Raw genomic sequence first — 27,773 nt, forward strand, 5'->3', positions numbered from 1 at the left:
TTTTTAGTTTTAAGAATTTGGTATCCGGTATGAATTATGTAACGCAATATACACGATGAAACACGACTGCGCAGACGAAAGCCGAACGAGCAAGTACAGTCAAGAGTAAAGTGAGAGAGGTTTATTGTCATTGAACGAACTGGATGTTAGGCCAACTTGCTTTGTATAATTTACTATTTGTAGATGTGTTCTGATGCCATTCGTAGTTTGTGGTTTATATGATTTTAGAGTTTTGTTATGAGTTCTATTGATTTGTCGAAATTTAGGTACCAGAATAATAAGAATAAGCTCAGTGATTCCACCGTAGGCCTACCGTCACCAACTGATGACAAGAAGTTAGAGGAGTCTGCGTCTGTCTCTTCTTATGATGGTAGATCAGCCTTAGAGCATCTAACTCCAAAGAAGTCCAAAACCGGCTTTTTTCTTACTGGTCAGTGGTTAGTCGAAACTAAATAATAGAGTGAATCACTAATTTAAAATTAATAAAATAAAAAAGCAAAAATGATGAAATAGGCCTACCTAGGCCTAGGTCTATAATATAGTATTAATTAACCTACCTATCTAATAGTAATTACCAGGGCTATTCTGAGCCCTTGCCCTGGTTATTGTTAAAGACTGGTGTAACATAACAACAATCACTGCTTACTAACTGTATTTGATCGGTATATATGTATATAATTCTATTTTGTCATTGTTGTAATGTGACAGCAGTAAATTAGAGTGTGGTGTGTCCTCCAATATTGAAAGTATTGCTTAATTATTTCAATTATTTGATTTAATCATTTCAAATGTCGCCAAAGTCAAACATATCCTCATATCATCAATATACAATGTTGACAATTAATGTACTTCGTAAAGTCGGACATAAGCTTATGAAGTTATGGGAAATTTACAGGCAACCTAATTAATATCTCTTTTCCTTGTAGATATAACCTGTATTCCAGAAACACCGGAACAGTCAGTAGAGGAAGGATCCCCAAGTCCAGTGTTTGACAAAGGAAAAGCAATTCCTTGTAGGCGGAGGTCTGAATCAACAATAACCACTAACCAAATGAATTCTCTATCTGACCAGGAATCTGATAACAGTGACCAATCGTATGCATTATTATTATTAATTTGTTATATTAAAATATACAAAATATTAACTTGTTATATTACATAAAAATGTGTATTGATTTGAAAATTGTATTTTAATATGTATTGTTTCCTTCCTCATTTTGAACTAACACATACTGTAACATAAAAATTATAAACTTGAGTATAGAAATAGTGAATTTCCTAAGTGTTTACCTTGATTTTACACCACATGTTAATAAAACAGAAATCCTTACATTCACTGGAATATTTATGATTTTTTTGCAGGAATATTTGCTTAATACATTAATGTCAATTTTAAATTTCATATTTTTGTTTTCAGGGGACAATACATCTTAACACGTTTTATTAAACCAAAAACACTTGTGTAGCCTGCCGCATATGCTCAAGCAACCCAAAACTCAAAAATCTAGAATCTATCATATGTTTTTTAAAGGAGCCCAATGTTTCAAAAGCCCATAAATTTGACTTTAACCTGGATTTTGGTCCTGTTGTTATGACTATAGCAAACAAATTACATGTGTGGTGATGACAATAGTAGAAGAAGAATATTGCTGACTGAGTGACTCCCCTCCCCCTATTTTGAAATGTAACTGTACATGGGCAACACATGTTTCTTTGGCCATATGATCATCATATCAGTATTATAAGTAAATGATTATTTAACATTACTGTAATTTTATGAAAGCATGTAAATGGCTTATAATAAATCATAATGCAGCTTATGATTTATTTAAATTTTTTAAACATTATTTTGAAGTTCCGCCAACTCCAAGGATGAATCTGATAATGAATATTTAGAGAATGAAGTCAGTGAGACATTCCCACCCGTTCAAAGACAGCTAAATAAAAAGGGCAGGATACTATCGTCAGATGAGGACTGCAGGATACTATCATCAGATGTGGACTCTACAAAGCAGTCTGATGATGAAGTGGAACAACAGACAATAAAAGAGGATGATGGTGGGCAGCTTAGAACCTGTGCTAAGAGAAAGATGAGACTACTTAGCGAATCAGCAGAAGAATCTGATGATGGAAAGGTCAACAAACAGGATGAAGAACCAGAGGAAGAACAAGATAAAGAAACGGAGGATGAACTGGGTAATGACACAGAGGATGACGTTGATGTAACAGAAAAAATTGATGAGCAGGATTTGTTAGCTCAGATGGTAGATGTTTTTCCTCACCGAAGCAAGAAGGTATAAAGCAAGACATTGTGATTGTGCTTGATGGATGATGGGGTACCCAGCATGTAAATGTATATTTTTTAAAACTAAGCTGAAAATGATGGTGATGAAATTTGATGATGTTGCTGGGACAGTGGTGGTGATAATATTGGTGTGGTGGTAATAATGGTGATGATTGTAGTGTCAATAAACTGATAATGGTTATGATTCGAGTGTGGTGATGGTGGGTGGTAATGATAATGATGGTGGTTGTGGTGATGATGTTGTTGATGGTTTTGTTAATGGTAGTGGTGGTGCTAGTGTTAATGGTGATGTTGGTATTCATGATGATGGTTTTGTTAAGAACTTACTGTAGGTTGTAAAGAATTGAGAGATTTTCTGTAAACATTGATCAAGTGATTACTTAATATTAATGTTACTACCCTGTAGGCTCTTCGTGCATCTCTTGTTAAAAACAACTGGTGTGTGTGTGATGCAGTTGCCACAATGTTTGAAAACAGATCATCAGACGATACAGGTAGAACAATCAGGCAGTCAATCAATTAATCAATCAATCAATCAATCAGTCAATCATGTATTGTATGCACTGACAAATATACTAATCTAGGCTCAAGTGTACAGGCTGTTCGATGAAATATTAAGATATTGCACAATAATGTTGTCAAATTTTGATGATAGACAATGCTTATAATGCTTTAGCTAAGAATGCCAAGATGATGCCAAGGCCTAGCTGGTCATTTTACTCACTATTAATAATAATAATAATACAAGAATTTATGAAGACCCTTTTGGCAAGGCATAAAGTGGTGTGTTACTCATACAAAAGCAGTGAGGAGTAACTAGCATTTATAAATCTCCTGGTACTCTTCAACATCTCCTAACTATATTGAAATAATTTCTTTTAGATGGAAGTCTACCGGAACCATTTGAAAAGAAAACATCTCGATCAAACTCCAACTCCAGTAGATGGATCAGGAAAGCAGACTTTCGTTCTGTTGCTAAACCAAACAGATCAGATGGTGATCATGTAACAAACGGAAAAACTAAGAAGATAAAAAAGAGGCGTCGTATAGAAGTGAGTGACAGTTCTGAAAATGAGGAAATTGATAACCCAAGTAAGAAGAATAGAATTAATAAAAAGAAAACCAGAACAATCCAGTCAGACTCTGAAGAGGAGGTTTGCCTTCTGCCAAAAGAGCGCAGAAGTCACAGCAAAAAAAGAGCTGTTGCAAGACCAACTACTAACATAAAATGGAAGAAGAATTTGAATGGACATCTAGAGTCAAGTGGGGATGAGTCTGTTGAAGAGGAAGGGGATGTCTCCAGTGATGAGGAACTGGAAACTTTCTCTGAAGAGTTCAAAGTGAAGGTGGTTGATTTTTACAATAGTGCCTCAGTGGAGGAAATGACTAGTATTGAGGGGAGCTCAATGAAGAAGGCGGAACTGGTTGCTAGTATACGACCGTTTAATTCCTTTGAAGAATTAGTGAGTCACTTTTATTTCCATGCAATGTTTATGTAGGGGAAAATTAAAAAAAGTTTGATATTATTTAATACATACATCAATCTTCTATAAATAAAGTCGAATACATATACTCATTACATTACATCAGGGGTTATCACCTGGCGGTCCGCGGGCCATCTGCGGCCTGCAAGTGCGTGTTATGCGGCCCGTGAGAACAAGCCAAAAGGAATAATTTCCGTTAGGCATGGGCCTAGATTTCTAGCCTTAATAATTTTTGCATTCTGTTTTGCCGACTAGGCCTGTATATTGCCCCACAGATTGTAGCGATTTAATAAATCAAATCGAAAGAACTATAACAGCAAACAGCAAAGAAATCATAATACGCCAACTTTCGGACTTTCTCAGACTGTCGCTCACATGATGTTTCATGTCTAGCCAACCTAACATGATAGCATGGAGGAAAGAAACAGGGTTATCTCCCGTTACGTAACGTAGCGATAAAGTAGTGATTTACCGACTTTTTATAAGTGCGGTGTGTCACTCTGTTTGTTTGATCTTAGCATTGAGAGAACTCCTTCTGTTTCTTTCCTGCATGATGATAGCCTGTAGTGTGTAGTTCCATATACGGCTCTGTGTAACATCATTATTGTTGGAAGGTTTTGCTCACGCCTGAACTGAGTCCGAGAAAAGATGCCCTGTATAAGCATCTAGCGGCTTATATTTTCAAAAAATTTCCAATTTTACATCTCGTACCTGGTGCAAAGCTGTTGCGAGGTAAACCTCCTGCCCTTTCCCTTCAGATTTATACCTTGAACAAATTTGGCCCCTATTCTGATATACCTGTAGTTGAGAACATCTGCATTACATATAAAAATATTTATTAAAAACGTTCACAAAAGTGATGTTACTGCACAGGCATACAGAGACACATAATTTATATAGGCATACGTAAACACAATACTCCAGGTTGACAACAACAAAAATTAAATACATCTAAAATTATTTTTATAGCCATGTTGATCTAATTAGAATAATAATAATGATAATAATAAAAAAAAAATAATAATAATAATTAAAAAAAAATAATAATAATAATAATAGTATTATTATACCCGCTGCTTAATTGGACTCGAATTCAACCCTGGCCATCAGGCGCAAGCTCGGTGGTCTAGAGGTATGATGCCAGGCTAGTGATCTGGAGATCATGGGTTCGAGTCCCACCCGAGAACAACTTGCGATTTTTTCGCAATTGTTTTCAAACGTACTAAGTATTCAGTACATTTCCATGTCAGGTAGGGCAAACGTTACACCTATAAATAATAATAATTTAAAAAAAATAATAATATTAATAATAATAATAATTTTAAAAAAATAAATAAATAAAAAAAAAAATAATAATAATAAAAATAATAATAAATAAGTGGACAGACTAAGACATGTCAATTTTACAATGTTCGGATTTTTAGTCTTTCAAGTCATTGTTTTTCTTTATTGTGCTAATTTGTAAACAAAGTATTCTGTTTCAATCAACAATCTGTGATTTGAAGTTTGTTTTCTTTTTACTATTTGTATTGTAATAAAAAATATATTATTTATTAGATGATAGCAATGTCTTCTACGAGAAGCCTAGGAACACACCTTGTTGAAAATGCTGAGGATTTATTTACTCAAAGAGCAATGCTCGTGAGTTTGATGACAGAGTGCTCAAAGATTGCAGAGAATCTACAGGCTTTACTAGCAGATCAACTCCCCAGGAAAGACTCTGTGGATTTTGATGAAAAAACTAAATGCATGGTCAGGCAACCAAAGCTACTGCGTGAAGAGTAAGATAAGATTGAATATTATGATTAATGCTATCAATACTGTATTACCTAAATAATACTGTAATACCTAAACTCTATGTCTATAGTATAGGATGTGTCCGATGGGGGATCAAACCCACGACCTCCAGGTAACTAGCCTGATGTCTTAACCGCTAGACCACTGAGCTTGCGCTTGGTAGCTAGTGATGAATCTGATCCCCAATTAGCGGGTACTGCAATGTTATTCCGATGGCATATTTTCGTCGGCAGAAATTATACCAAATGATGTTTGCCCTACCTGACCATGTTTTTTTTGGCAAGCATTTGGGAATGTACTGAGCATGCAGTACTTATAACACATCAGGTAGGGCAAACATCATTTCGTATTTTGTTTGTTATCATGTTTTTTACTTGAATTATGTTTCTTTGTTTATTTAATTATGAATAACTTTTTTTCTAATAGTCCTCAGACTGAAATTTTAGAATCAAAAGTGCAATGTGGTAAAACAAATTAAAAAAAAAAAGAAATTGTAGAATCAAAAGTGCAATGTGGTAAAATAAATGTAAAAAAAAAAAAGAAATTGTAGAATCAAAAGTGCAATGTGGTAAAACAAATTTAAAAAAAAAAAAGAAATTGTAGAATCAAAAGGGCAATGTGGTAAAATAAATTTTTTTTTAAATAATCACTGAAGGGTTTCAATCATTTTCTGATCAAGTCTTGAATGTATGAAATTGGTTCATTACTACTTATGGAATAACAACATCCTATAAGCATGAGTATACACTCAACTCCTATTTAACCTTTAAGCAGTACTTAAGTGGGAGTACTAATGCAATATTTGATGGTAATACATGTGGCAGTTACAGTGGCAATAATTACAGTGCAAATGCCCTTTGTATCAGACCAGGGAGGCCCTGACCAGACTGATGTTTGCCAAGTCTTCTTACTTTATTATTGACTCATATTTTCCATACCATTATAGTCTAAAGTTGAAGGAGTACCAGGTGATGGGATTGAATTGGCTGCTCCTAATGGATCAACAAAATGTTAATGGAATCCTTGCTGATGAAATGGTGAGAAGCTAAATGATGATATGTTTTCAAATAGAATGATGATGCTGATGATAATAGTGGTGATTGATTGATTGATTGATTGACTGACATCATATATAAATGCAGTTTAATTCGAATTGTTTTATATTCCGTTTTTTTATGATGGTGATGATGATGATGATGGTGATGGTGATGAGAATTATGATAATGATAGTGGCGGTGGTGACAATGATGATGGTGCTACTATGTTTTCTCTTTTTCCATACAGTATAAAATGTAAAAATATTAAGAATCATTCCCGTTTCATAATGGTGTTAACATATTCATATTCATATTCAACATCTTCATCAAAAACATTTACATCTGTTTTTACCAACTTAATACCAATTTATTCATATCTTAGTGTACAGATGTTAATCACTGCATTTAATTTCTTGGTTTTATGAAGGGGCTTGGCAAGACTATTCAGACCATAGCGTTTCTTGCCCATCTTGTGGATTCGGGCAAGGTCGGGCCGCATGTCATTGTTGTTCCCTCATCAACATTAGGTATGATCAAATATTACTTTTCATTAAATATTTGTATATGGTTTACAATTGATTTATTAATATTTTAATTATTATTGTCTTTGTGTCTACTGCCCTCTCGGGTGCATAGAATCTTTATTGTCTGGCAGTTAACCCTGTAAGCGCGAATAAATGCGGTGGAAGTGCATGATGGGTACTACTACCACGAGGTAGGGGCGCCCTATTAGTACTACTACCACGAGGTCCGCTCAATAAACTTGCGTTTCAAACTCGAACATGCGTCATGGAGATGCAGCACGCATTCATTACGAACGTCTTTGATTGTATTTTGAAAGAACGCCCTCTAGAACCTGGTAGTACTTTTTGAGATACAGTGATGTACAGAAGAGGAAGTAGACACACGCTGCCGCTGGGAGCCTATTTTTTATGCTGTTAACAGTTCTGTGATAATGTATGAGTTGTGCATGTTTACAGACATGAGACAAGGGTATTTGCTACTTCACAGCCAAATGCAGGGATGAATGCTCAATGTGTTTTTAATAGCATGGGAAAATGAATCTAAGCACATTCAAATTATTATGTCCAAACTGCCACTTAAAATCAATCAAATCACATTGTTTTTATTTAACAGACAATTGGGCAAGAGAGTTGCATACCTGGACTCCATCTTTAGTTGTTTTGCTGTATTTTGGAATGGCCAGTGAGAGGGCAATGCTACGAAGGGAACTGTTAGGAGGAAGGAGGACCTGCAACATAATTGTCACAACGTAAGTTGATGAATCACAGATGACTAGTTTTAATAATACATTGTTATAAATAATGTAATTTAATGCATTATGATTAATCCACAAATTTTGTCCCAGTTTTTGATATGAGTTTGCTTTGCTATCAGTGCATTATAAGAGAGGGAAATTTTGTCCAGGAAAAGACAAGAAAAATTTACAGAGAAGAAAAACTGGAGGAAGTTTAAACCTGTTGGTCCTGAGTAACCCAGTTACATAGAATTGTTTGAAGAGGTGAAGCCAGCAGAAGGCCAGCAGGCTAGAGTGGCCTGAGCAGCTGATATAGCCAAAAAACACTTCATTTTCAACGAAGCCCAAAACTTTTCTTTCTTTTTACAAAAATATATTTATATATAAGGAGCCCAAAATTCTTGTACAATTGAACTTGCTTAAGTCGAAATCCAAAATGCCATTGAAATATTGTTCAAATTAGATAACAAGCCCGTAGCCAGGGGGGTTCGTTGGGTTCGAACGAACCCCCCTTTTTCATGAAGTGCCCTTTCAACAAAGGCTGGCTAGCCTACACTTTAGGCCTAGCCTAGAGTCTATCATCATTAAAAGTCCTACTTTAATACCCGATTGTTGGGCCTACCTAGTAACATAAAAAATTCAGACCCCGAAACCTTGACTCAGAAATACCGGGATGGTGTCCAGCGGGGGATAGTTTCACCTGTGTATATATATATATATGATTATAATACGCTACAACCAACCATACAAATTTGTCTCGGTTCTTTTTGTTACTGATTGTCTTAAGTGAGTATAGTATGATACAACTTCCAAAGTGCTATATAAATAAAAAATAAAGAATAAACCGTACTGGATTCTTTGGAGTTTGTATCATGCTACTGTTGTTAAATTACCAATACTTTAGTACTAAAGTAGTAGTTTTTTTTTTGTTTTTTATCTTTTCCCAACCAAAAAAATTACCTCTTTAATATATACAATTTTTTTTAATGTATGGCCTCTCAAATCAATTAAATAACACCTGTAAATGCTTAGAATGCTGGACCCCCACCGGGGTTTTGGCCCTGGACCCCCAGGGGGCCCTTGGCGGCCCCCCCCCTGGCCCCAGCCAATGGTGCTCGCAAGTGTCCTTTCAGTATCAAAAAGAACCCCCTACCAAAATCCTGGCTACGGGCTTGGATAAAATTTGACTTACAGATTGTTAAATAATGGAATACACAACAATTTGCCATGTAAAATTAGATCGAATTATAAATTATTCAACTTAGGCAAAGTCGAATTAGGCAAGTTTAACTGTATTTAAATTTTTATCTCAATTCACTTTAAGAAGTTTAGATTGAAGGCTACGATAGTTAATATCCCATATGCTTTATGTTTACATTATACAGTATTATATTTTCATCTAAGGCTAAAATATATGTGTCATGCCGTGTTTTTGAAGGTACAACGTTTGCATCAGCAGTGGTGAGGACCGTGCTTTATTCCGCAAATTACCGATTCAGTATGCCGTATTTGATGAGGCACACTTCTTGAAGAACATGACAACTCAGAGATATGTAAACCTTACGAAGATAAATGTATGTGTGTTTTGAAACTTTAACTACATTATATCACATCTTATAATAGTTTTATATTAATACCATAATTTTATAATGTAATAACAAATTATTAAAAATTTGAAAATAACATATAACCATAGGGTTTTTAAGTGATTTTTTTTTCTCCCAAGTCATTAAATACACAATCAGTAGTATTCCTAATGCAATTTATTACATTCCAAATCATTCTCCTTTTACCTTGTACATATTAATACTTATATGTGAAGAGAAACAAAGGTGAAAGCAATGTCACCAACTTTACCCTTGCACATGCTAAGTCTCACTTAAAATTCTTACAAAATGCTAAATTAGTCATAAACAAAATTATGAGATATGCAATTGTTAGTGTGTATACTACCTTTGTTTTCACAGGCAGCCAACAGATTACTACTAACTGGAACTCCACTTCAAAACAATCTACTGGAATTAATATCTCTGCTCAGCTTCAGTATGCCAAATCTCTTCATGTGTAAAACTAACCACCTGCAAAGAATATTTTGTCTAAAGGTAATTATTAACAACAAAATCATCATTATCTTCTTTCAAGCTTGCTTTGTGCTTGAGTGTTGTATTTTAACCTTAAATAAACGATATTTCCTATCCTAAACAGAAACAAAAACAAGGAAAAGAAAATGAAATTGGGACATTTGAGAAAGACAGAATTGCTCACGCTAAACAGATCATGCAACCATTTGTCCTAAGGAGGATAAAAGCTGATGTAAGTTTAAAATGCTTAAAATAAAAAATTATTTTATAGTTTAAAAAAAATTTGCAGATAATAGAAGTACAGATCAGAAAATTATAATTATTTCAAATTGAGATTATTTTAAAAACCTGAACTTTATAATTAAACTTGGAATATATGCTGTTTTCAGACCACATTCAGGCTGTAATCAACCTCGTAACTTGATTCAAAAACCAAAATAAAGCATATGATGCAATCAATGTGAATTTATCAACATGGAAATCATGTTTTTTACCTTATGTTTTTATTTGTATATATCACTTATCATTTTTAATGCAAGTAAGTTGTAAATTTTATAACAATAATGTGGTTTTATATATAATCATATTTTTTTTAACCTATACTAATTTCAAAATATTTTTATTTTGCTGTGTTTTTGTTCTATGCAGAATATTGCTCATTGAGCTTTGTCAAAAAATGAATTTCTGTGCTGGACAATAAAGATTTCTTTATTCTGTATTTCTGTATAAGTGGCTCAAATGTTATGTACTTCTGAAAAATTGTAGGTTCTAGCTCAGTTGCCCAAGAAGATTGAAAAGATTCAAATGTGCCCACTGGAGCCAGAACAGGAGCGCTTAAACAATGAACTCAAAGCCACGCTCTCCAAGAGTTTACAAAACAAAAAAGATCCTAAACTGTTCACTAATATAAAGGGAGCTATGATGCAACTACGAAAAATGGCCAACCACCCTCTTCTTCACCGTGTCATGTACACCGATGAAAAGCTGAAGGAAATGTCTCAAGTTATGCTCGAGGTATGAGTATTTACTTTAATCATTTCTTTGAAATCCAGTCTTTAAAATTCAGAAATAACAAACAGAAAAGGACTTATACCAAAGGACTGGTAGCAGACTTAGTTAAATAAAATGAGCTGTCCTTCCTGACTCTTGATTGGCTTTCATATTGCATGTAGCCTCATTTTGTTTGGCACACATTTGCTAAAAGTTAAACTAAGTTTGCTCAAGCTGTAGTAACATATTGTGGGATGGTTGGCAGGTGCATGATGTCATTTATATCATCATCATCAATGTTAATATCATAATAGTAATGTCATTATTAATATATAATCATACTTATATTTTTAATTTTGTCAGGATGAAGGGCATAAAGAAGCGAATCCAGCCCTCATATTTGAGGACATGAGCGTAATGTATGACTATGAACTCCATCGCCTGTGCCACCATTATCCAGTCTTGAAGTCATTCAGACTGCCTATTGAAACTCTCACTGCCTCAGGGAAATTTACTGTTCTGGACCAATTACTGCCTGAAATGAAGGCTAAGGTAGAGCAAAAGACAATTTGTTATTAATTTTAATTTCTACTTTGTGAATACTTACCTGGATAAGCTGACTAATTGCCTATTCTCTCTCTCAAGAGAACACCCCTTAAAAAATAATTGAAGTCGACTAACACAAACGATCACTCAACATGCAATTTAGATTTTTAGATTGAAGTGATTCAAACAAGCTGATGAAAAGTAAATAGTGAGCAGCATAGCTCAGTCAACTAAACTGATGGTTGCCACTTTATGTGTGCACCATAAGCCATTAATCCCGTGTCCAAAATGGCCCATGTGCATTTTTAAGAGCGTAGTACACTCCTCGAAGAGTAGGGGATTGTCTCCCAGTGTACTGCCCATTATCAGAAGGACCCCCTGAAAATAAGATTTTAGACTTTCATGAGTTGTCCTTGGTGTTTGCACCGAATAAATCTAATCCAATCCAGTAATATAATTTATTCAACAATGTTATTACACAATCATATTTATATTATTATTATTACTAATTATAATTCTTGTCATTATTTTGCAGAAGGACAGGGTGCTTATTTTTAGTCAGTTTGTAATGCTCTTGGAAATTCTTGAAATTTATCTACAACATCGTGGACATAGCTACCTAAGATTGGATGGACAAACACCAGTTACTGACAGGTAACAACCTTCAATAAATTCTGTTTTTTTGTTTTTGCCAGAATAAAAAGCCTGCTTCTGTTGACCCACTTGTTATTATCGAAATTTGAAATAAAAATTTCCGATAACCTGGCAACTACCACTGGGTGACTTTCAGAGGCCTAGCATTTCACTTTTAGGTAGTTACCATCATGGTTAAATCGATGATAAAACTAATTTACTAATGAGTACAAATATTTTAAGAATGAAAAAAACACAAAATGTTTATATTAAAAATAAGTGCAAGTCTTAAAAAGCTATTTCAATGTTTAGATATACAGTATTTATTACAGAATTACTAGATATTTAAAAACTAATCAACTGATCTGAATGAAACTTTTGTGAAAGTTTAACTAAGTTACAAGGAAGAAATTATTCAATTTTTGTGATCAAGATTTGTGTGTGAATTTGATGGCCATTTAAAATTCTAAAGTCTCAGACCTAAATATCTCCAAAAACTTATTAATGTATCTAAATGAAACTTTCAAGAATAGTTTGTCATGGTGCAGTGAAGAAATGACTAATTTTGGTGAATTTCTGGAGTAGGGTGTAGATATGAGGACCATTTTTAAAATGTCCCAGGCCATATATAACAAAAACTAATCAACTGATCTGTATGAAATTTTTAGGGAAGTTTAACCAAGTTACAAGGAAAAAATTATTTAATTTTTGTGATTTCTAACTACTGTATTTGAAGCGAGTATTTATGAGGAGGGGGCATGCATATAGCCACATTTTCCCTCAATTTGCTCTTTTCATAAAATGCAGATGGTGGAAAGGGTAAAGGGAAAATAATCCATAACTCACAGCTTGATTGTGCTTAATTGCGTATGGCCGTGGTCCCTGACTGATTGCATATGGCCGTGGTCTATGACTGATTGCATATGGGCGCGGTCTATGACTGATTGCATATGGGCGCGGTCTATGACTGATTGCATATGGGCGCGGTGTATGGCTGATTGCATATGGGCGCCGTCTATGACTGATTGTGTATGGTTAGCCGAAAAGAGTATTATAGTTCAAAATAATATAAATGATATTTCAATTTTTTCTACAAATTAGGCTTGAGCTGATCGATAAGTACAACAAAAACCCAGATATTTTTATATTTCTGTTATCAACAAAGGCTGGTGGGTTGGGTATCAACCTAACATCTGCTAATACTGTAATTTTACATGACATTGATTACAACCCTTACAATGACAAGCAAGCAGAAGACAGGTGTCACAGAGTCGGGCAAACAAAGTAAGTTTTATTATTTATTATTTTATTTTTAGGCAAAAGTGCCAGGGACTGCTGATTAATTATTTTTTGACATTATACAGCAAAGTTAACTTGTGATGGATTTAAATTATTTAGTTAGGAAAGATCTTCCATTATCAAACAACCATTTCTCCCAAAATAAAAAAAAATAAGAAAGCTACGTTCTGCACTTCCTTTGCCCAGTCGGCTAATCTGGTTGTAGCCACCGTGTGTGCATTGAACCGTGGAGATCTCTAGGTCCCAGGTTCAATTCCTATCGCTGCCTCTATTTTTGTTTCAGCTGGAGGGCTGAAATGCAAGTTACAATAGGGCACCATCTGTCGGATGAGATGTTATTGTACAGTATGGCCCATGTGCATGTTAAAGAACGCAGTACACATGGGTTATCCGTGGTGTTTACACCAAATAAATCCATCCATCCATCCTTCCTTTGTAACAAAAACATTTCTTACGCCATGCAAACAACAGTCTTGGTATATATATATATTACATCTTGCAGAACGCTAAATGCAAGATAATCTACAACCACATCCATGACAATAATACAATATTTATCACATGAAAAGTCGATTAGTTCATTTTGATTTTAAGTGCTTTCTTCTTTCCATAGATTTTAAATCACCTTCATAGGTGTGATTGTTAGTAGTAGTGTACATTACTTTCTTTTTAATCTGTAAGCTTTATCTAGTAAAATCACTTTTGTATTAGCCGGTAGTCATGAGCATTGTAATTCCAACGTTTTGGATAATATGTTTATCTGTCATCATATTCAGACACAGTACCATTTCACCTCCTTCAAAATGAACTCTCTTTCTGTCTTTCTGTTCCCTTTCCTGTGTGCAAGTTAATACAATATTTATGCAACAATATAACTACTAGTAATCTTTTTTTTTTCTTTTTTAGGAATGTGAATGTAATTCGACTAATTAGCAAGAACACCATAGAAGAAGGGATGTTGAAGCGTGCTCAGTACAAGTTGCAGTTGGAGAGGGACATGATATCATGCCAGGATGATGATGAGGAGGAAAATAAAGCAAGTGATGCATCTATTCTTCAGGAGGCACTGCATCTATAATCAGCCTGTTTATAATGTAGAGCAACGTGTGGAAAATGTTTTTCCACCTGGGATGTGTAGGAGAGGAATATTCCACCTAGATTGTACAAATGATGCAACCTAGATTGTAAGTCATTCCACCTTGATTAGGTCAGGCCAGCTTAAAATTAATGCTATCCAGAATGTAGGCAAGTGAAACTATTGTACAAGGATAACAATTTAAAACAAAAATTGCCTTTTATTCACAACTCTTTGGAAGTGATATACAAAATACAAAGAAACCTAAAAACTATTTTTTCCTACAGAAATATAAATATTTTAGATAGTATTCTACAATAATATATCCCAAAATCGTACTCAAACAATGTATACTAGATACTAAGGATTAGGCAAAAAAAAAAACCACCTTATTTTGATGCCAAAGCAGAGACAATGGTCACATTGGGCTAAAATCCATGTTGAAGCATCAAATTAATTGAATATTTAGAAGTTTGAAACATCATACAGTTATTGTGTGTTCCTTTTTTGGGAAAAGAATATATTTCTTGATGAAAAAGTTAGCCAACCCTATTATTATTTTGATGGTTGCCACTTTTTGATTTTGGTGGAGACTTGAAAACATAACTTATTATTGGCATTACAATAAATTTATTAATCAGGAAAATTTTGCCATTGTGCAGTGCTTGGAATATTTGAAAATGGAATATGTTATAAAATTATCTTATAAGACGCACAAGTATATAGAAATATTTGAAAGCATAGAACACACATTCTGTGAAATTTATTTTATGTATATGAAAAGATCATGACGTTTCAGAAATAACAAGATTTAATTCCATATTTTATTATGCCATCAAATTAAAAACATAAAATAACTTTTATCTTGCCATATAATATTAAAAACTCATGTGCAAGTTAAACAGGGGTTAGTCTTGGAAATAAATTGAACACTTATACAACAAATTTATCAAAATATTTGCCTTGGCACCAGAAAATTTGAACACTAAGTGCTCAGGATGGCGACTATTAATATGACTATAAAATTAACATTTACAGACATAATAACAAGGCATGTTTTTTTGAAGACATTGTAGAACATCCTAAACACAGGGAGCATGGAAACTCTTTCCAGCTAGAATGTTGAAATTACAACCATCACAAGTTTAATGACAGCCTTGCATTCTTTACTGCTCATTTTTTATATTTAGTTTTTAATGATTATTTGACTTATTAAGCCATGTTATTATCACTTTGTTACATTTATTTATTTGGCTTCTCTAAATGGAGCATATTTTTTAGAAATTTAAATTACATGATCTTCGTGCTATTGCAAGTTTGCTTTATACATGTTTTGTAAAATTGACCAACCTGTTGTTTTGAATACCTTGTTTGTTAGACCTCTCATGTAAATACATGAAATAAGTTATTAAATAGATATATTTGATAAAAAACAATACTGATCATTTTTGGTTGACTGAACCTTTCAAAAAGGTAATTTTTTGGACCCAAACTCAAAGGTGTATTATACTATTGAGGATGAACTGCAAATGTATTCATGTATAGCCAAGCGGGCTTAATTACTAGAGGTTTGTGTTAGAGTTTCCAGAAACATGATGCTCTATCTTATACCATGGATATTAAGTACCAGGGCAGAAGTAGTACGGTAGTTGACTTGCATTTCATTTTTGTATACACTACTTTTTTAATGGATTTGCCTGGTGGTAAAGCCTCAGCAGTTCAATACCATCTTTTAATTCTTCATCAGCTGTCAGCCTCCGGTGGCAGTATCGCTGAAGGTCGCTCACTTCTGTATGCCTCATTTGAGTTATTTCAGCTAATTCTTCAGATGAAGCATCTGCAAGAAGCTGTAAAAGAAAAACAAAAGAGTATGTGTTGTACACTAATTTTCATTTAAAAAGCATACCTTGTTTATTTTTAATTTGTGTTGTGCAGAAGCTATGGCATTGCAGATGTTGAGTAAGACAATAAAAATTATCAATTCAAAAGATGTTATCTTTCATTTTTGTGTATTATTTCATGTCATGTACAATAATAAACCTGATGAGATTCCAAGTTAGGCGAATTGCAAGGAGTATCAATGGAACTAAAACACTCCCCCCACCCCCCAATTTTTCATTCTCAAATCCATCAGATTTTCCCCCTAGAATCCCCAATTACATTTTATATAAACCTTGCACAAATCACTAATTAATCAGGTATACAATTTGAAAGAGAAATAATCTTGTAAAAATGAATTTACCTGAAGTTCATGCAGTGTTAGCAATGGGATGCGGGCTGGATTTATCTTGATTGACCGTGCTACAACCTCCAATTCGTTGTCGTTTAAGGAGTCGGTCTGGTCTGTTGCTTGTGTGCTATCAAGCTGAAAATCTTTAACTAAACGAATGTGTAATACAATAAAATAATACTGTTTATCAAAATTAATAAGCAATACATGTGTCGGTGTGTCTATAAATGCATATATATATTTAATATATAAGAGAAAGAAAACAGAGTAGACTTTGAGAACACAATTTTTATTTTCTCATGAATATTTTGACCTGATCTCAGGTCAGGATATAACTGTACTGTATCATATTATATACTGTAAATATAAGAGGAAAAAATTAAAGTCAAGCCAACCATCATCTACAGGTCTGCCCATGTTCATAACTTATGGTAAATCTTTAATACTATTTAAATATTAAAAACAAAAATACCAATAAGCTTTTAAATTGAAATATTTGGTAAGATTTACCATGTCTTTGCTTCCATTGCCCAGGGGGCGGATTTAGGGGGGGCCGGCCCCCCCCCCTTTTAAGAGGTAAAAAAAGAAAAAAAAGAAGAAAAAAAAGAGAGAAAAGGAAAAAATGATGGCTAAAAATGCCTCAAATGTTATGTTCGGGCGTCTAGAACATAAAAATTTCGCGGGGGCATGCCCACAGACCCCCTACGACAGTGTTGTCTCAATCGGCCCAACTTTCGGCCCCCCCTTTTGGACATTTCTGGATCCGCCCCTGTTGCCCATGTTCATAACATATGGTAAGTCTTTAATACTATTTAAATATTAAAAACAAAAATACCAACAAGCTTTTAAATTGAAATATTTGGTAAGATTTACCATGTATTTGCTTCAATTGCCCATGTTCATAACATATGGTAAGTCTTTAGTACTATTTAAATATTAATAATAAAAATACCAATAAGCTTTTAAATTTAAATATTTGGTAAGATTTACCAGGTCTTTGCTTCCATTGCTCTCCCTCTTTGAGTGCCATCAACAGCACATAATTTGGCAACATTTCAAAGTATTCGTTATCCTCTAACATTGTGCCATCACTTTCCTCTACAATTCTCACTTTTTCTTCAACCTCAAAGTATTTTTTATATTTTGTCTTCACATCATCTATTGTGGATGCCACCACTCCAATCTGTTTACTTCTGTCTGCATCGCATATCTTGAATGGTTTGGCCATTCTTTTTTCACCTCATCTGAAACATAAGAGACCCTATTTCATTATTCTACCGGTATTTGTATTCAATCTGAATTTGTATTTGCTGGTATTAACCCGGTACCAGCAACTCTCGTCGTCCACCACAGGGGCTGTCTGTTCCAGTACACCGTGGGATCCTCCTACTCATCTCAAAGGATGTACTGCTTTCTTTATAGTGCACACGACCCATTGTATACACTGGTTCTATGGTTTGTACAGTAGTCCTTATCCGAGAAGACGTGTTCTACCACCAGAACCATAGGTGAGCGTGCCGTTCGAACCAGCATCGATATTATGGCTATAGCTTGTGGCACCCCCAGCTAACCGCTCAGCTATTTGACTCGCCATTTATAAAGTTATAAAAACGTGCAATATGAATTTGCAGAAGATGGGTTATTTTCCGAGAGACTGCGCAATGATGAGTTAATAATATCTTATGTATGGTCACACTGTCACGGGTTCTGATTAAAAAAAAAAAAATTAAAAATGAACTGTAGAATTTATTATTTTGAGCTGGTTAAATATATATCCAATTGGCAAATGCCACAATTACAAGAGAGATTATTCTCAATATTCGACCTTACAAAATTCTTGTTTACTTGTTATAATAGCTTTAATTTATATATTTTTAATATTTCATATTTTTGAGTGATACTTGCAGCAGATCATATTATCTACTACAATTCAATTGCACCACCTTCAACACTCTGAGGCCCAGAATCTCTTCTAAGCCCACTTAGGCTGGTACCTGTAGTCCCTAGCCTAGAAGAAAGACGGAGGCCGTAAGACTAACGACAACAACAGCTGGAGTCTAGTTTTAGTCCAAGGCTATACCAGATTTTGTATTTTCCAAGATCAAAAGGATTGAAAATGGTATATAAATTACAGATTCAGTATCTAAATACGTTGCAAAACAATACCTGTAAGCCTCCTTTTAACTATGCTAGGCCTAGCTAGCGTCCTAGGCAACTAAAAAAACCGCCAGGTAGGAAATTCCCACGGTCTGGTACCACCGTGCGAATGTTCAGTTCTTGTACTTGTTTTTGCACGGTAAAGGTGTAGCCAATCAGCATGGAGATGTTGTGATCTGTGTGATAGAGGGCGCACTGAATGACAAAAAATCGATCGAACCCGACGAGCCTGCCGACGATCGACAAAGTGTCCGCGTGTGTGTGTGCGAGTACGTTGAGGTTAAGTTGGTTAGCCCTGGCCTAGAGAGACCGGCTTCAATACAAGTGGTAAGATAATCTTAGATTTATATACTCCATACTTTGTTTATCACGTATTGTTGTAAGTATCAAGTGGGCTGTTTAGCACAGAAAATTCTTAAGGTTACTCACTACTGTTAACTAGGCTAGGCCAGCCTATTCGAATCTACAGCGCGTACTACTATTTATTAGCTACTAGCCGAGGCCTAGGCTTTCTTTTTTGAGAGATTTGTGCGGGTCTGCGTGTGTGGTTCCCAGCAGTACATATCACTCGGTTAGCCTAAGACTATAAAGTAAGGTAGTAGTAGTAGGCCTAGCCTAGAGAGAGAGAGTAAGTGTACCTCACGGACTATAAATTATGTTCATTCATTCATTCATTCATCTTTTATTTCGGAATTTCATGTCCATACAAAAGAACAACAGTTAAACCAAAAGACATACAAATACATAAATATATGTAAGACAAAAGTGAAATATAGACTGAATCAAGAAAATCTTATGCAAAATTTGTGCAAAAGAACAATCCTTATTTCCATTAAGTGTTTGAGGGGGCAGCTGGCTTGAAAAAGTTATAGTGATTTGTTTGCTTAAGCTTCCCCCGACCATCTTTTGGTCAAATAAATAAACTGAAACTGAAAAAACGTCAAGATCAGGAAATCATCTTAATGGACGACAATGTTCCACTTATTATACATTTTAGAATTGGAAAGAGCATAATGCTTAATGGCCAAAATGATTGAATTAGAGCTGATTTTCACACGGTTCCTGAAACTATGTGTAGAGTTTCTAAGATACTCGTCAAAAGACGGTACAACATTGGATATAAACAGTGCTTCGGTTGTCGCAGTAATAAACAAAGATAGTGGTAATTTGTTTTGGTGGATATCAAGACAATACACTACAGAGTAAAATTTATACACACAGTTCTGTTAAACTTATATTTATACTTTATATGAAATCTTATGCGAAATTTGTGCAAAAGAACAATCCTTATTTCCATTAAGTATTTGTGCACAGAATATATTCAGAATCCATCTTTAATCTGGATGCCCTAGCTGTCAGATCTTAACTTACTGATATTTAAACCTAATTGGAATAGTCTACTCTACTGTAAATTGGAATAGTCTACTGCACAATAAATTGTTAATGACTCTTCCATAAATAAGTTTAAAGGCCATCGTGAAACATACTGGCAAGCGAAAAGACAGTCTGAAGTTTGAACCCTGTCAAAATGGGTGATGGAGACTCACAAAACCATAACAGGTTTCCAATCTAAAGGTCAAGGTAAGTCAAAGTAAATGATAATTTTTTCTTTTACAGATTTCATACAAATAAGGACATAGTGACACTTGCAGACAATGGATTTCCAAAACCGAGCTGGTGGGAAAACCGGCAGTGGTGGTGTGGCATCTGCTTCAGAGAGTAATCGTGATAGGAGGGAAAGACTTAGGCAGTTAGCTCTAGAAACAATTGATCTGAACAAGGTAAATGCGCTAAAATTTTGTCTTACAATTTTCTTTCTGTGCATCCATGATCCAGTTTATACATACTGTGATATATGTTTGATAGTACTGTATATTCTAAACTTATATCATTTTAATTCTGTCACACGTACACATTACTGACATTCTTGTGCAGTACTACACAAAAATATTTAGTCCAACATTCTATTATAAATTTTGTTCCTTTATCTTTATATAGGATCCATATTTTATGAAGAACCATCTTGGTTCATATGAATGCAAACTATGTCTCACTTTACATAACAATGAAGGAAGCTACTTGGCTCATACTCAGGGCAAAAAGCATCAGTCCAATTTGTAAGTGCAAGTTTAATATATTTGTAAATTGTGCTTTGGTATATCAGGAGCTTTTAACTGTAAAAATACTTAAGTATATTTCATGTGCATTTTATCATTTATTTTGAATTGTTGCTTTTGTAAACATGTAGTTGTTATATTACATTATAACATTTAATAGATGTCTCTTGATATTCATTTTTTAGTGTCCGTATCACAGTCAATCATAGACATTAAGATCTCAGAATGTTAACATTTGTAACATGCATAGAAAGATAAATTGTAACAGCCAATATATAGATGATAGCTTTAAGAATCCAACTGCCACTTTTACTTATTATTTTACATATTGATTAAATATTAATATTATTTATTTATTTTGGTTTTTATTTGATTACTGATTATTGTAAATAGTTATTGAATTCAGTTCTTTTAAGTATTTTTAATCTTGTTTGTTTTGTGTAATGATAGAGGGCGACGTGCAGCTAAAGATGCTAAGGATGCACCTGCCCAACCAGCTCCTGAGAAAGCAAGGGTCGAAGTAAGAAAATTTGTCAAGATTGGTAGACCTGGTTACAAAGGTAGGTATTGGTAATGACAAAAAACAACGGTTTTGTATTGATCAGGCTCAGTAGCATATCTCGCACCCTGTCTCTTATACACATCTAGATGTGTATAAGAGACAGATTTCATGTCATGTACAATAATAAACCTGATGAGATTCCAAGTTAGGCGAATTGCAAGGAGTATCAATGGAACTAAAACACTCCCCCCACCCCCCCATTCCAATCAGCACCCCCACTTCAAGACTTCTAGATCAGCCACTGATCAGGCTTCCCAAGGTAAAGAAGAAATAAATAAAATAAAACAAACATCCCAACTGTTGTAGAATTTATAAGAATATGTATAATTATGATATTTATATATCTCTTTTTTGTAGTGACAAAGCAGAAGGATCCAGAGACTGGCCAACAGAGTCTGCTGTTTCAAGTGGATTACCCTGAGATCGCTGACATCACACCAAGGCATCGTTTCATGGCAGCTTATGAACAAAAGATTGAGCCCCCAGATAAGAAATGGCAATATTTGCTGTTTGCAGCTGAGCCCTATGAAACTATAGCATTTAAGGTATCGTCTTCTTAAATGTTTTATTTTGGTTTTTATTAGAAGGTTGCTACTAGAACATTATCTAACTTTAAAAAGCAATTTGAAAAATGAACAGAATGGGTGTCTCTATACTATGGATGAATGGGTGGATTAATTTGGTGTCTTCCATAGAGTTTACTACATTTTTAACATGCACATGAACCATAGTGCACACATGACCAATGATTTAAACGTCTCATATGAAAGGCGGTGCGCTATCGTAACATTTCTGCCCTCCAGCTGAAACGCAAGGAGAGCAGTGATGGGAATTGCACCGGGGACCTAGAGGTCTCCACGGTTCAGCGCACACACAGTGGCTACTACCAGTTAGCTAACTGAGCTAAGCTGCTCTCTTAATAATTTATAATTTAATATATAAGTCAAATCTATGATATATGTTATTGTTAAACATCAACGGTCTCAAATGATCAACTGTTCACTCCCCAATCCTCTATATTAGAATTGTAAACTGCATGCACCAGCAAGGGTCCCAAATGATCAAATAACGCTAAAGCAATTGTGTTTTCTTTTAAGGTTCCTAGTCGTGAGGTTGATAAAAATGAAAACAAATTCTGGACACAATGGAATAAAGAGACTAAACAGGTAAGTAGCTTTGTTCCATGTAGGCCCTTTATTGCTATTTTCCATTATGTTGCTGTCATTAATATTATAGCATAATGTGAATACACACGAAGAAGAGCAAAGCACGAAACTGTTGACATTGTTTCAAATAAATTTTACAGCAGATGTATACATACGATTTTGCGTCTTGCTGTAATTTTTCGCCGATGCAGACTCATCAGCATGTGAATGTAAACTAGATAAATATTTTGTAGGCTATAAAATTTTAAAGATAATATTTACTCTTCAATTTTAATTGTATTTTTCACTTTATTGATTCATGAACTGGTCTATAATCAATAAAATGATCCTTGTAAAATAACAAGCGTGGAACTTCTGGGTGGTTGTTTTCTATAAATTTAATTTTTTTTTTTTTTTTAATCTTTTTCAGTTTTTTCTGCAATTCCACTTCAAAATGGAACCAAAGCCAGTAGTCGCAGTACAACCATCACCACAGATTAAAGGATCAGCACCACCAGCAAACCTACCTCCTCCACCTGGAATACAGCGGGGTCCACCACCTGGTATGAAGCAAAATGACCAAAGCAGACCTCCATTCAGACCAGGCATGGGTAGCAGACCCCCAAATCTGCCACCTCCACCAATGGTTGGACGAAACGGACCTCAAAGAATGCCTGGCAACTTGCCTAGACCTCCTATGCCCCCAATGCCTCCTCCCCCTGGAATGCCTCCATTTAACATGCCTCCCGGTATGTTTCCCCCTCCAGGATTCCCTTACCCCCCAATGCCGCCGATGACGCGACCTACATCCGCACAATCTGACATGAACAATGTTCCTCCTCCTCCAATTACGTCAAACCCAACCAATCCTCCTCCTCCACCCGTCAGTCTAATGCCACCCCCTCCTGGGGCGGTCCCGCCACCTCCACCTACTCGTCTCATGCCTCCTTCTCTGAGTAATATGCCTCCAATATCATTACCAAACCCTGTACCTCCGCCACCTTTACACATGGATGAAACAGTAGAGGAGGCCAATGCTGATGACTGATTAAATAACACTTGAATGTTTTTAATATATTGTTATAGTGTATGATGAATTTAATTTTTCATATTTTATTTTTTTTGTCATTGAGAATATTCCGAATTTTTAGTTTGAATAATATGTAGATCTCTTATCATTAATTGTGAATATTAATTATTACATTTTATCAGGATAAAATTTTTAAGTATCACAGGAATTCAATAGCAACATTAGATGGCAATTTTTATGGACAAAACAATGTATGTAATCCATTGTAGACTGCTATAATTCTGCTATCTCAATGCCATATTTGATCACAGGACTACTTTATTATATACAGTATGTTTGTAATATAGTATGTAATATAGTACAGAACCTGTGCTTCTTGTACAACTGCAGTTCTATTATGTTTTATAAATATATCTTAGTACTGTATATACATTTTTTGCAACTGGAAGTGATCATTAGTTTTTTTTTATAATTAGAATACAAAACACACTCTTACTTGTGAGCCCCTCATCCCTTTCCTGGAAAAGTAGACAAAATATAATCATGATTCTTGTCATTTTGTGGTCATCAGGAGCGGACCCCCTGTTTTGCCACTAATTTTAAAAATTTCAATGCATATTAATGTTATGTGCTACTGACTTATCTATTCTTAAACTGTTGTGCCCACCCCCTCCTGTGTGAACAATTTTGGACCTGCCCCTAATCATTACTTTTTTTTTTCACAAAACAGTACATACACTAATAAACTATAGAGCATGTTATGAACTCATTATTAGACAATGCTTAAGGAGCCTTGTTTGCACTGTACAACTGTTCTATTTTTTTTTTTAGATGACATCATTGTACTGTTTCAATGTCATGATGTAGTTGTTTCTGATAACAGCAATAAACATTCAAATTTTGTGTAAACTTCTTTTGTGCATTGTTTTCAATTTCAATTTTTGTTCAAAATATGGATGAAATAGAATGGAGCATCCATATCGCAGTTATAAACAGCAATAAAATAACACTACAAGAGATACACTGTTTGGTAAACTTGGTTTAAATTATTCACTAGCGGACTGTCTATTCGCTCAGCAACTATGTATACAAAAAAAGTTGAAAGAAAGCAACCAATTACAACTATGCCGTGATGAAGTGTATCATGACACCACCATGGTTTGCATGTCTTTAAAAGTTAGGATTAAATAAGCTCCAATGATCATTCGCCAAATTAAATTTAAATATTCAAGTTTGAATCCTTTCTATGGCCTCATGTTCCACAGTTTCTGCTGTAATCGCATTACGTATTTGAAACCCTGGGACAACATCCAGTAGCACTTTCAGAGGATTTTATTAGCATTAGCAATTTATCCCCTGGGGTCAGGGGGAGTACACCCATGGGAATATTGCCACATACATTTATTCTCTGGTGACATTGGTTCAGTCAAATTGACTTGCTGCGGATTTAAGTATTATTAATTATTTGGTGATTATCAATTAATAAAAGTGTACTGGAGTCTTTGACGGTACAGTGATACGAGAAGCGTGGATTCAGTTTGATCTAGATGGATTTATTTAGGTAGGCACATTTGAAATTATTGGTTTATATCTTTTTAATAGTATACCGTAAACAAAGTTAATGATCTATAGAGATCAAGGAAGAGCTGTGTAAAAAATAAAATAGTGACAAACAGCAACCGAAAAATGTGGATGAAGACTGACAATTGTCGGCACTCAATACTGGAGATTAACAAAAAAGATTGCCACACCTCACCTCATGGATGTAATAGTCTATAGTCCAACTGTTATATATGATCTTTAAGCATTTTTTTTTCTTGACGCTGGGTTAAAGCGAATTTGCTTTTAGAAAAGCATATTTTTTTTTATTGTGGAGTGACAAAAAACATTAAAAGAGAATTACAAAGTCCGTGTTTGTGTCGCCAAATCCATTATTAATGCTATGGAAATATACTGCTGTATTTAAAACCCAGTCTGTTCATACTTTGACTTGATTGATTGAATACAAGTTTTACTGAACATTAGAAATAGGCTAAACATGGCAACAATCTGGGCTGAATTGCGTTTCACACATACTAATAGTTATGGGTTCGTTAATTACATTATTTTGTTCCCACACGTATGTCCAGACTTATTTCTCGTTAAAACCTCAGAAGACTGATATAAGCCAGCTATTTATATTTATTATTTATCATTTTGTTTATTATTTTGATATTAATAATTATTATTTTTAACGTTTTAAAGTTTTATTTGTAAACTGACATTGATTTGATAACTGATTTCAATTATATGTTTATTACATGTTTATTACAGATAGATAAACAATAATATCAGTACTGAATAGAAACATATGCCATAATCGTATCAGGCAACGAAACGTTCCTTTTTCAGTTGTATGAGAAAAGAGTGTTCCGGGGCGGGATTCGAACCAGAAGTCGTTTACTATCGGCGAGTGTCATACCGGTGTACCAATAGATTAAGTTTGTTATTCTATCTTTACAACTATGGAGGAACCTGAAGAATGTAACGTTACTGAACAATAATCAACGAAGTATTCATTCATCAACATTTAAAATGTACAAATGTACTCAAAGGAGCTATAATAATGATAATAATAATAATAATAATAATAATAATGATAATAATAATTATTATTATTATAAATAATAAATAATAATAATAATAATAATAATAATAATAATAATAATAATAATAATAATAATAATAATAATACATAATAGTGTTAATAATAATTGTGTTACAAAGTTTTGCGCCTCTATATGACAAACTTCTCTTTTTGTAGTCGGTTTTTCGTTTTGGCAATATTAATTCAGGTGCAACCTGGTGTCTGAATATCAAAACATTATTATTTATGTGTCAAATGAAAAGGCATTAAAATTTAGAGTAAAGAAGTTGAATAATGAAAGAGAACATAAAAGGCATAATAAAGTAAGACAAAAATAATAGGTCTATAATAACAATAATTATCAAAAGAATAAACAAAATAATAAATAATAAATATAAATAGTTAGCTTATATCAGTCTTCTGAAGTTTTAACGGGAAATAAGTCTGGAAATACGCGTGGGAACAAAATATTTTACTATGTATAATCCTCCCACATGCATGACTCGCGTAATCATCGTTAACACGTGGTTACTGACCGTATAATTGTAGCGTTGAATGATACACATGATATGAAGAGAATGATTAAAAATTAAATATTCATCGAAATTTAGCTGTCGGGTTAAGTTGAACACCCACGGACAGCCAGTGTGACGTCAATGCTGACTATATTATATACACTTCATATTTTTAAGTGTTATTATTGAATGCCTAAATACCATTGGCCTACACATCAAACTACTTATTTGGCGAACATAGAGCTTGTAAAATTTGAATACTGTATTACTGTACCTTATTGCTATGACTACAGCGCCAACCAGCAGAAAATTACAACTACGAAGATGTAGGCCTACACTGCCAATTAGATTATTTTAGTATTATCAAACCCTTTAAAAGTTAAACAAGTTTTTGTTATTTTGTTTATTTTGAAATACTATTTTGTATGCGAATGTCATCAAAGTCACGAAATTGAATAATGTTCACAATTACACGAACATTAATAATAAGTATAGATAGATGATGATGATAACACACTCGGGTTTGACGCCTAGCACTCAAATCCAATAGTAGACAGTAGGCCGCCTATAACTGCATGTTTTATGGATTTATATGATTATACTATTTAGCGATGGATTGGAATAAATTCTATCTTTACTGAAGGAATTATTTTGTATTTCATAAATTAAAAACTATGTTAACAAAATAAGTTCTGTCGTCTGAACTACATTACCAACTATCTATAGGCCTAGGCCTATTCGTTTCTAGGCCTATTTTTATATGGACAATTATATTTAACAAATGTACGCAGTACAAGATTAATTGCCTGGCTCTTTGATGTGATAGGGGAATTCCCTAAAGTTATTCGTGGAGCCCACCATGGTTGCCTGGTGGTAAGTAATATAA

General features: G+C 34.2%; 3 protein-coding genes across 3 annotated transcripts; 2 read left to right on the top strand and 1 right to left on the bottom strand.

Moving 5' to 3' along the window:
* Positions 1-87: 87 nt before the first annotated feature.
* On the top strand, positions 88-14,889 carry LOC117113937 (SWI/SNF-related matrix-associated actin-dependent regulator of chromatin subfamily A containing DEAD/H box 1B-like). Its single transcript, XM_033257450.1, has 17 exons — positions 88-430; positions 927-1,095; positions 1,856-2,294; positions 2,712-2,799; positions 3,188-3,768; positions 5,347-5,570; positions 6,533-6,623; positions 7,051-7,150; positions 7,761-7,896; positions 9,320-9,455; positions 9,849-9,983; positions 10,087-10,194; positions 10,728-10,976; positions 11,316-11,504; positions 12,034-12,152; positions 13,233-13,415; positions 14,337-14,889. The coding sequence occupies exons 1-17, from the start codon at positions 238-240 to the stop codon at positions 14,506-14,508; spliced, it is 3,312 nt and encodes a 1,103-aa protein (XP_033113341.1). The 5' UTR covers positions 88-237; the 3' UTR covers positions 14,509-14,889.
* Positions 14,706-19,031, bottom strand: LOC117113940 (DNA fragmentation factor subunit alpha-like). The gene is made up of 4 exons (XM_033257453.1): positions 18,902-19,031; positions 17,726-17,979; positions 16,748-16,884; positions 14,706-16,352 (listed from the first exon to the last, which is right to left on the bottom strand). Exons 2-4 carry the CDS (start codon positions 17,961-17,963, stop codon positions 16,182-16,184), a joined length of 546 nt encoding a protein of 181 aa, XP_033113344.1. The 5' UTR covers positions 17,964-17,979; positions 18,902-19,031; the 3' UTR covers positions 14,706-16,181.
* A 46-nt stretch (positions 19,032-19,077) lies between these two features.
* On the top strand, positions 19,078-24,655 carry LOC117113938 (splicing factor 3A subunit 2-like). Its single transcript, XM_033257451.1, has 7 exons — positions 19,078-19,219; positions 20,510-20,673; positions 20,891-21,009; positions 21,460-21,569; positions 21,929-22,116; positions 22,669-22,737; positions 23,147-24,655. Exons 2-7 carry the CDS (start codon positions 20,548-20,550, stop codon positions 23,762-23,764), a joined length of 1,230 nt encoding a protein of 409 aa, XP_033113342.1. The 5' UTR covers positions 19,078-19,219; positions 20,510-20,547; the 3' UTR covers positions 23,765-24,655.
* Positions 24,656-27,773: the final 3,118 nt, after the last annotated feature.

This window comes from Anneissia japonica, unplaced genomic scaffold, assembly GCF_011630105.1.
Source record: "Anneissia japonica isolate Jap-2015-1 unplaced genomic scaffold, ASM1163010v1 scaffold1417_len1240632_cov203, whole genome shotgun sequence".
Lineage (NCBI taxonomy): Eukaryota > Metazoa > Echinodermata > Crinoidea > Comatulida > Comatulidae > Anneissia > Anneissia japonica.